This window comes from Tupaia chinensis, unplaced genomic scaffold (assembly GCF_000334495.1).
Source record: "Tupaia chinensis unplaced genomic scaffold, TupChi_1.0 Scaffold000045_1, whole genome shotgun sequence".
Classification (NCBI taxonomy): Eukaryota; Metazoa; Chordata; class Mammalia; order Scandentia; family Tupaiidae; genus Tupaia; species Tupaia belangeri.
This window is the reverse complement of record NW_006159501.1, coordinates 9,153,062-9,163,097: the sequence shown is the minus strand read 5'-3', so window position 1 is coordinate 9,163,097 and position 10,036 is coordinate 9,153,062. Positions and strand designations below refer to the sequence as shown.

General features: G+C 53.7%; 1 protein-coding gene across 1 annotated transcript in view; it reads left to right on the top strand.

Annotated features, from left to right (window-relative positions):
• Nucleotides 1–10,036, top strand: part of ASAP2 (ArfGAP with SH3 domain, ankyrin repeat and PH domain 2) — a gene marked incomplete in the record, with an annotated part of 153,549 nt that overhangs the window by 68,490 nt on the left and 75,023 nt on the right. Inside the window, 3 exon segments of the mRNA XM_014589777.2 lie at nt 4,984–5,058; nt 6,411–6,460; nt 8,589–8,718. Coding sequence (XP_014445263.1) covers nt 4,984–5,058; nt 6,411–6,460; nt 8,589–8,718 — 255 coding nt within the window.

Sequence of the window (10,036 nt, the reverse complement as noted above, 5' to 3'; positions counted from 1 at the left end):
GTGGGCATGGCGACGCCGCAATCCCTTCTCCTCCATTCTCCTCTCGGGATCTTGGGCACACACGCACATGCGCCTGGCATGAGTTTTTTAAGCCACCGGGTCGGGGACTCGAACCGCAGTCGACTACGTGGGAGTCCAGCGACATAGCCATTACGCTAACTGCTGGTCCTCAGTAGCTGAGTTCTTGATGAATAAATAACAAACAGTCTCACAGTGGATGTGTAAGCCAAGATACGATTGTGCCTTCCCTCTGAAATGGCTTTGCCCACTCACTCTGCACGCATTGATTCTCCTTCACCCACTTCCTGAAAAACCTACGAGCATGCTCCTAAAAATAGGATTCGTTTTTTTCTTTTTTAAAAATTTGCTACAGGACATATTCACTCACCAGAAAGAGACCGAAAGGGAGCATAGAGTAAGAAAGCAACCCCCAGGGGAATGGCCATGCCACAATCGCTTCTCCTCCATTCTCCTCTTGGGATTTTGCCTGGCATGTTTTTTGAGCCACTGGGTCTGGGACTCGAACGCTCAGTCAGCCATGTGAGATCCAGCTGCCTTAGCCTCCACACCACCAGCTAGTCCTAGAAATAGGGTTTTTAACTTGTGAGCATCTTCCTGTTTCACCCAACCCCCCGTAGAACTGCATGGTCCTGGTCCCTGAGGCTCAGCCTCCTGCCCTGTGGACTCTGATCCTTCCTGTGGGCGGTTTCTGCCACTCCTTTCCTGTAGGGGCCCTGTCCAAGACGGCGTGGCATTGGCCCTGGCCAGGCAGTGTCGGGACTAGGCTGACCTTGCCAGTGTCCGACTGTGACTTTGTGTGCCTTGGCTGATCAATGGGCAGCACCTCAAAGTTCAGTCACTGGTTCAGACACCTTTTCCCCACACCCGGATCAACCCGCCTGTCAACCAAGCCACCCTCCCGTCCGTGAGGAGCCATCGGAAGCTGTTCAGCGTAAAACACGCCGCCGTGTGGTGTGTCTTGGCTTTCATTCTCCGTGTCTGTACGTATTCACTGTCCCGAGAGGGCAGGCACGGTGCTTTCCTGACCTCCCTGGCCAGCTGTTGCTGTCTCCAAGGACGTGCTCTATACCTGGCACGGAATGGATTCACGTGCGCATTGGTGTTATTAATACTGTTTTTGGTTTAAAGTCAGGGTCGAGCCTGAAACCTCTCGATTCTCTTACACGTTAGGGGCTCAGAAGGACATGCAGGGGTGTTGATTTATTCCACAGTGTTCAAGCGCCTGCCAAGCCCTGTGCTGAGAGCTCTGGAGAACGTAAAAGCTACTGCGGGCAGGTGCGCGCCTCTGGAAGTTAAGGCCGGAGCTCCATTGACTAATGCGGGGAGAGCCTGCCCGTGCCGGGAGACGTTGAGGAAAAGGAGTAGGGAGGAAGGGGTCACTCCTTGCTGGGAGATTTGGGTTCTGAATGGAGAGAGTGGCCCTTGAGTAACTCCTGGTGGGTGGGACACTTCGAAGGGTGGGGATAAGGGAAGGCATTTCGGTTTCGGTTAGATGGAACAAGCTGAGCACAGTAGAATCAAGGAAGCAGAGAACCGCGGAGAATTCAGTTTGAATATGGAAGCAGCAAATAAGGGTGGTGCAGAAGGTCTTAAAGGAGGAGCGAGGAACACAGCCCTGGGTGAATCTGGCAGAACCCTGGAGAAGGGACTGGGGCAGCAGACTGTGAGACCGTTTCCGGGAGCAGGGGCTGCTGTTGCCTTCATGCAGGGAAGCGGCTGTGAGGCCCTGCTTAGGCACAGGATGCGTGAACAGCATGAAGGGGTGTGTGTGGAAGGGCCGGGAAGACAGAGTGGAGGCTCAGCAGCTGGGCCGCGTGGTGCAGCAGAGAGGAGCCAGAGATGCCCCTGGGTGTTGAGTGAGCGAGCCGGTGGATGAAGAGGACCCGGAGACATGAGTTCCATGGGACAGAGAGTGCTGCAGGAGGCAGCCGGGTGTGGCCGAGCGGGCCTGTCCTTGCAGGCGGAGAGATGTGTGGAAGGAGAGGTGGCACTGATGTGGCCTGCCTTCCACACCGTTCTGTCCTTCCATGGTGGCAGTGGCAGCCCGGGTGTGCTTGCTGCTGGGGTCATTTGTCAGCACACCCTGTGGGTTGTCACTGTTCCTTCCAGTCACCCATGAGCCCTCAGTATTTCACTGAGCTTCCTAGTATTTACAAGTTGAACCCTAAAGGCGCAGCCGAGCGAGGGGCACATGAGCACGGTGCCCCTGGTGGTGCCAGGTGTGTGAGAAACATTGAGCTCTTTAACCCTTCGCCAAAATTACCCCAAAAGTCATTAATCTTTTTTTTAAGGTTTTTTTTTTTTTGAGAAGTTTTCGCTAAAGGGCACGTGTGCTCGTCAAACAGACAGAGAGAGATAGAGAGACAGAAAGCGAGAAATCATCCCCCCAGAGGGGATGGTCACACCGCAATCCCTTCTCCTCCATTCTCCTCTTGGGATCGTGGGCACGCATGCACGCACGCGTGTCCGGTGTAAGTTTTAAGCCACCGGGTCCAGGACACGAACCGCAGTCAACTACATGGGAGTCCAGCGACATAGCCATTACGCTAGCTGCTGGTCCCCCAACCCAAAAGTCATTTCTGAAGTGGCAGTCCTTAACCGCTAGTCGGCAGGATGGGCCGTCGGTGCAGGTGTTACTGTGCGCCTTCCCAGTATTTTCGAATGAATTTTGTCTGTGTTTTGAGATTCGATGTGCTGAGTAGTGTGGAGATCGGATCCCACACTGCCTTAAAAATTGTTCCATTATTTTTATCTTCCTGTTTAAGGTCATTATACTAAAAATAAAAATGTCTTTTGCCCGCTCCTGAGAGTGAATGCACAGGATCAAAGTCCTTCCTGTTGTTTTCCTGTTAGGGACTAGTGATCTCGGGGTGCAGAGGCTGTGCCCACAGTGGAAGGGAAGCAGGCAGGTGTCTGGGACGCGGCCGAGCCGGGCAGTGTGGGCGGAGGGCAGAGCGTGGCCACTGGGGCGGGAGCTGTGCCCAGGTGTAGGGGCAGGACAAGGCCCACTGGGGCGGGAGCTGTGCGCAGGTATAGGGGCAGGACGAGACCCACTGGGGCGGGAGCTGTGCCCAGGTATAGGGGCAGGACGAGGCCCACTGGGGCGGGAGCTGTGCCTGGAGGTTCTTCCTGGCCGGGCGCTGCCTCTTCTCCTCTCACCTCTGGACGGCAGCACCTTGGCCTGGCTGGCCCAGAGCACACCTGCATGGCCTGCGGGTCGAGAGACGGCTGTGGAGGCCACTGGTCTGGGCGCCGTCCCGCCTCCGAGGACCAGGCACCCACTCCTGTCCTTCCTGTAATCACTGACCTGCTTTCCCTGACAGTGCGCCCTCGCACACCTTACACACGCCCCCACATACTTTATACGTGCTCCCACATGCCTTACACGCACAACCACACACTTTACATGCACCCACACACCTTACTCGTGCCTTATACACGCACCTTACACCCTACACACCTTATACATGCCTTCACACACCTTACACACGCCCCCACATACTTTATACATGTTCCCTCATGCCTTACATGCACAACCACACACCTTACATGCACCTCACACACCTTACACATGCCCCCACATACTTTATACATGCTCCCTCATGCCTTACATGCACAACCACGCACCTTACATGTACCCACACACCTTACACGTGCCTTATACATGCACCTCACACCCTGCACACCTTACACTTGCAACCATGCACCTTACACACACAACCATGCACCTTACACTCACCCACGCACACCTTACATGCATCTCACACACCTTACATATGCCTTACACACACCTTACACACGTACCTTACACCCTGCACACCTTACACATGCCTTCACACACCTTACACACGCCCCTGCATGCCTTACATGCACAACCATGCACCTTACACACACCCACACACACCTTACACGTGCCTTACACACGCACTTACACATGCTCTCTCACACCTTAATAGATAGATACTTCACACATTATCATGTGCAACCTAATACGCCTTTGCACACACCCTCACACACACCACCTTACACACTCCACCCTTACTTGCCCTTACACACTCATCCCTTACACCGAAACCCCCTCACACACACCTCATTTGCACCCCTTGAGCCCCCTCATGTCCACCTCACACCATCACTCTCACACACTCTCACCTCTCACACACGCACCCTCTCACTGCCATCCTCACACACAACTGTGCTCACAGTCACACACTCACCCTTATTCACAGGCAGCTTGCCTTCACACTCACGCACACCCTCACTCACAGACACACTCAGCACTGACCCTCACGCACACACTGACCCCCCCAACAGCACACACTGGCCCTCACACACACACTGACCCTCACACATACACTGGCCCTTACACACACAGTGACCCTCACACACACACTCAGGCTCTCACATACACACTCTGCCCCCCCACACACACACACTGACCCTCACACACACACTCTGGCCCTCACATACACACTCTGCCCACACACACACACACACACACACACACACTGGCCCTCACATACATGCTGGCCCTCACACACACACTGACCCTCATGCACACACACTGGCCCTCACACACACACTGGCCCTTACACACACTGATCCTCGCATACTCACTTCTTCCCTCATCACACTCGTGGCCTCCGTGGCAGGCAGGGCCAGGCCTGAGCACGGGGTCCCAGGCCCGGGCTCTGCGACGTGACTCTCCTTCTCCTGCTGGCCGGCGCAGACTTCCTAGCAGGACAGGGCGAGGTCTGTGACCACAGCGGGTCTGTGACCACAGTCGGGCCCACGTTCTCGGGTTCAATCCTGCTGTCAGGAAGGACGTGAGGTGCCCGGCCCCCGGCAGTGCGGCCTTTAAGTGGCGGTGGATGGCTTACCGTGAATCACCAAGCTCTCGCACCTGGCTATCCTTACTTCAGGTTCAAAAGAAAACTGAGTCCTGTCTGTTTTGTTTTGTAGATTCAGAACATGAACAACATAATCTCCTTCCCGCTGGACAGCCTGCTGAAGGGCGACCTGAGAGGAGTGAAGGGGGTACGCCACGAAACCCCGGTCCGGGCAGTCTCCAGGTCACGGGAAGCTCAGGGCGGCACCGGCAGGCCCCACTGGGCTGGCAGGCTGGCTTCTTCTGTCCCGGTCTCCATCGACCTGCCCTCTGGGCACTCTGCAGCCGAGCCACGAGCGGGGACTCCGTGGGGACTCCCTGTGGGTGCTTCGGAGGGGAGGGAGTAGAGGGCAAGCAGCGGCTCTTGGAGACTAGGGACAGTTTTGGGCTTCCCGAGTCAAGTGGAGAAAACTGGGGAGCAGCCTGGGTTTCCTGTGGGCATCGCTGATGTGCACCAGGCAAGGATCCTAACGAGGGCATTTCCCGAGGGGAGCTTGGCACCCATGGGCGAGCGCCAGCTCCACTGTCCGTCCCCGCAGGCTGTTGGGGAGAAGTGCAGCAGTCCGGGCTGGGGGTGTTGGTCCCACACCCCGAGCGGTGAGTTGCTTTTGCACCCCGCTGGCCCTGGCTGATGTGTACTGTGAAAGGGACCCAATTGTGGCTGAGGTCTCCGTCTGGGTCTGTACGTCACTCCTGGGCCACGTCGGGGCACGTCTGGGAGCTCAGTCTGGCCCATCTTGGGACCTCTGCGGGGGCTTCTCAGCATCCTCTCGCCGAGAGCTGTGAGGACACCGAGGCTCAGTACTCATCACCTGGCACAGGGGCCTGGAGGATAGGATAGATCCGCCACGTTCATAAGGAGAGGGAGCGATGGGCCATCAGAAGGCGTGACTCGGCCCACGCTGGGCTGTCAGGACAGGAGCAGTCAGGGCGCCCGGCAGGAAGGGCTGGTCCATGGAGGACCCTCGGGGAAAATCCAGGGGACTGCCTGCCCAACTATGGCAGGCAGTGGCCACTGAAGGATGAAAAATTTTAAAATATTCCGAAAAAAGGAGGGGAGTGTAAATAAACAGGAAGCATTTATAAAATTCCTAGTGACTCAGTAATTCTTGGAGCGAGGCTTTTTCAGAAGATGAAGTCCCCGATTCAGAGAGAAGAGCAAAGGAGACCCCAGGAGCGTGTGGGTGGCTCGTGTTCTTTATATTGGGCTCAAGTCAGGGCTGCATGTGTGGAGGAGAGTCTTACGTTAATAGAAAAAGGCCCGATCCCTTTCTTTAGAGAAACGTACCAAAATATTGATAGTGGCAGATTAAATTGTGTCTTTCTGGGTTTACTTTCAGGATGCACGCAGGGCAGAGAGTAGGTGAGACAGGGTGGGTCGAAGAGTCATCACTTATTACAGGAAGTGCTGCTCCTTTCACGACCAGTCTAGACATAAGGAAGCTTATCTTGCACAGAAGTTAATAATTAGTCCTGCCTAATTTATGCCTCTCTTTTACAGGATCTAAAAAAGCCTTTTGATAAAGCTTGGAAAGACTATGAAACAAAAATGTGAGTGTTTTTATTTAAAAATATTTGCGTAGGTCTTTTGTGCTTTAAATTTTAAATCAAGGTTTTATTACTTAAAGGGATTATCGGAAATAGAGCTTGATCCAGGGAAGAGTTTACCTGAAGCTGCGTTTTTTTTTTGTTTTTTTTTTCCTTTGGAGAGGTTTTTGCTATAGGGAGCTTGCGCTTACCAGAAAGACAGAGAGAGAGAGACAGAGAGACAGAGAGCGAGAAATCACCTCCCAGGGGGATGGCCACGTCACAATCCCTTCTCCTCCATTCTCCTCTGGGGATCTTGGGCACGCACACACACGCGCCCGGCATGAGTTTACGCCACCGGGTCCAGGACTCAAATTGCTGTCGGCTACGTGGGAGTTCAGCGACATAGCCATCACGCTAACTGCTGGCTCCCTGTGGTTGTTTTGACAGCCCGTCTTTGGTGAGATCAGCTTCTTCTAGAGAGATTTCCCCATCCTTTCCTCTGTGCTGTTTTCCTGGCTGTCAAGTGCTATTTTCAGGAAAGTTCATTGAAGGAAATTAAGGCCCCTTTCTCTTAGGAAGTATTTCTTTTCTTTTTGTTTCTCTTTTTAAACATTTTCCCTGCTTTTGACTCTACTGGTGACAGTGCAGTTTTTAGACTTCATCTTGATGATTTGCGGAAACCGTCTGCTTTTAGCTTCATGTCTGTCTCTGAAATACCAGTCCCTTGGTTTTAGAAACAGAGACTGTTCAACATCCATCTTCTTCAGCTGTAATTGATTGCTTCATTTCCCAAAAAAGAACTGGAAGAATGGGTTAGTGGCTCCTTAGGTGCGTACTGCTGCTTCTGCTCAGGACCAGGCACCCGCTGGCTGACTCCGGGCAGCTGTTACTGCACCTGTCCGTCACAGCTTCTCATTCTAGAACGGAGAGAATCTCACCAGCTAGAACGGAGCTAAGGACTGTGCAGAATGATGGTTTCAATTATATTAAATATTGGAGATACAGAACAGAAATTTTATTTGCCAGGGCATATGAGCTTGGCAGAGGCAGGGGAGAGAGAGACAGAGAGAGAGAGACACAGAGAGACAGAGAGAGAGAGATGGAGAGAGAGAGACAGAGAGCAAGAGACAGAGAAGGGAGCAAGAGACAGAGAGAGAGGGAAAGACAGAGACAGAGAAAGAGAGAGACAGAGAGCGAGCGAGCACCCCCCAGTGGAGTGTGATCTCACTGCCTTCCCTTGTCCTCTCTTTCTTCATCCTCTTGGAATTTGGGGCACACACGCGCACATGCTCGGCATGTTTTTCAAGCTGCAGAGGCCAGGATTTGAACCCTGGTCAGCCACATGGGATCCAGTCCCTTAACAGTGACAACCAGGTCAGACCAGGGAATACTCTGAAATGCTTCGCGTTTACTTTGTAATCACTGTGCCTACCCTGGGGCTCTTCAGAAAGTGCCTGTTCACGTGTCCACACGGCCCTTACAGGTTTTCAGTTCTCTCTGTAGTTCTGACCCTCTTTTGTCCAGGACAAAGCCCCAGGGTCCTATCAAGCCCTTCTTAGCCAGTGAGATACTGGGGCTCCTTTTTACCCCGGTCACTCTCCTTGGCATGTGCCCCAGTTGGCCAGTTTGTACCCTGAACTGCAGGCTGGACGCTCAGGTATACGGTCAGGCCCGAGGCACACATGGAAGGAGAATGAATTCGGAAAGATGGAAAGGTGTTTTGTTGTTCCTCTCCTGAGCTCTGTGTGGATCAAGGCAGGAGACTTGGGGGACTTCACCAAGTGAGAGGGACGGAGTGGGGAGAGAGGTCTCAGGGGAACGTCTGGGAAGGAGGAAGGAGTCACTGGCCAGTCGGTCTCCCCTGGATCCTCAGAGGCTGAGGGAAACCTCGGCACCACGTGCAGCCCCGGCTCTGACTCGGTGAGAGCCCAGGAAGCGTTTGTTGAGTGCGCCATGGAGGGCCGAGTTCGACGCGTTTGTGTCAACATGCATTCTCCTTCCGAGTGAGTGCAGAGGCCGCCCTTGCCGTCAGCCATGTGCGGTGAGAGCCTGACTCAGCGCCCGGGCGCGGGCCGGCTCCGAGGCCGACTTGGTCTGGAGTGCCGTGCCAGGCGGCATCTCGATTTATCCTTGCTTTTCTCACATGTAGAACCAAAATAGAAAAGGAGAAGAAGGAACATGCCAAGCTCCACGGGATGATTCGCACTGAAATAAGTGGCGCCGAGATTGCTGAGGAGATGGAGAAGGAGAGGCGCTTCTTCCAGCTGCAGATGTGCGAGGTGAGGGGCGGGAGGGCAGGTGCTCTGCCCGGAGGCGGGGAGGCCGGGAGGCTGGGCCACCTGCGCCTGCAGCCATGTGGGAGCCTGCCAGCTCTCCAGGGAAGTCTTCCCACTCAGCCCGCTGACTTCGGAGACGGCGCCACCCGCAATGCTGGCCTCCGTTGTTGCCTGTGTTTTTTGTTTTTTTTTTTTCTTTTAAGCTAAGGGAGTCTTCCTCCCCTGGAGGGTAGAATTAGTTGACTCCAACACTTGCCTTTTATTAAAAGATAGAGACACAAGCTAAATTTAATGAGTCATTCTGGTCTTATATATATGAAGAGGTCTTGAAAAAGTTCATGAGAAATTGAGATTTAAAGTACAGGTTTATCATGGTACAAACAAATTTGAAATCTATGCATTTTTTTTCATAATAGTCATTTTCCTCGAACTCTTTGAAGACCCCACACTCTCTCAAACTGGCTTCCCTCTCGTTGGAGTCAGCTACATACACCCTAGCTGTTTTGTTTGTTTATTGCTAAAAGGTGTGTGTGCTTTCCAGGGAGAGAGAGAGCATGTCTAGGGTGGTCATGCTGTAATTCCTTTTCTCCCATTACTCCTTCCTATCAGAACTTCCAGCACGCATGCACACACTGCATGTTTTTCAAGCTGACGGGGCTGGGACTTGAACCAGGATCATCCACGTAGGATCTGGCTCCCTTAACTGCTGAGCCACAGGGCTGGCCCTCCGCAGGTGTTTTTTAAATGAGGTGTCTGGGTTCCTTTTGTACCAGTAGAGTCAGTGACATGAGTCGGAGTGGGTGAGAAGTCAGCTGGGAAAAAACCTAGCTTGGGAGATGGCCACCCTGTCGCCCTCTGTGTCAGGTGAGCCACGCGTTAGGGAAGCCACGTCACTTGTCTTTGGAAGCATTTCCTCCCAGACGTCCTCGGCAGCGTGCGGGGGCACTCACGGAGGCAGGAAGCCCAGGTGTCCTGGTGATCTCTCCGAGAACACTCTGAGATTTGAGACCATCCAGTCGTGGAGGGCTTTGTTCACGGCCTTTCTACTTTCACACCTCGCTCCTGGACGTGTGTGCAAACGGCCCCCGCTCCTCGCCTGTGGGTTCCCTCCTGGCAGCCACGTGGCCCCTCACAGCAGCAAACACTTAGGTTTTGTTTTTTTTTCTTGGAGAGGTTTTGCTATAGGGCGCGTGCGCTCGCCAGACAGACAGAGACAGAGACATAGAGACAGAAAGCGAGAAATCACCCCCAGGGGGGATGGTCACGCCGCAATCCCTTCTCCTCCATTCTCCTCTCGGGATCTTGGGCACACACGCACACA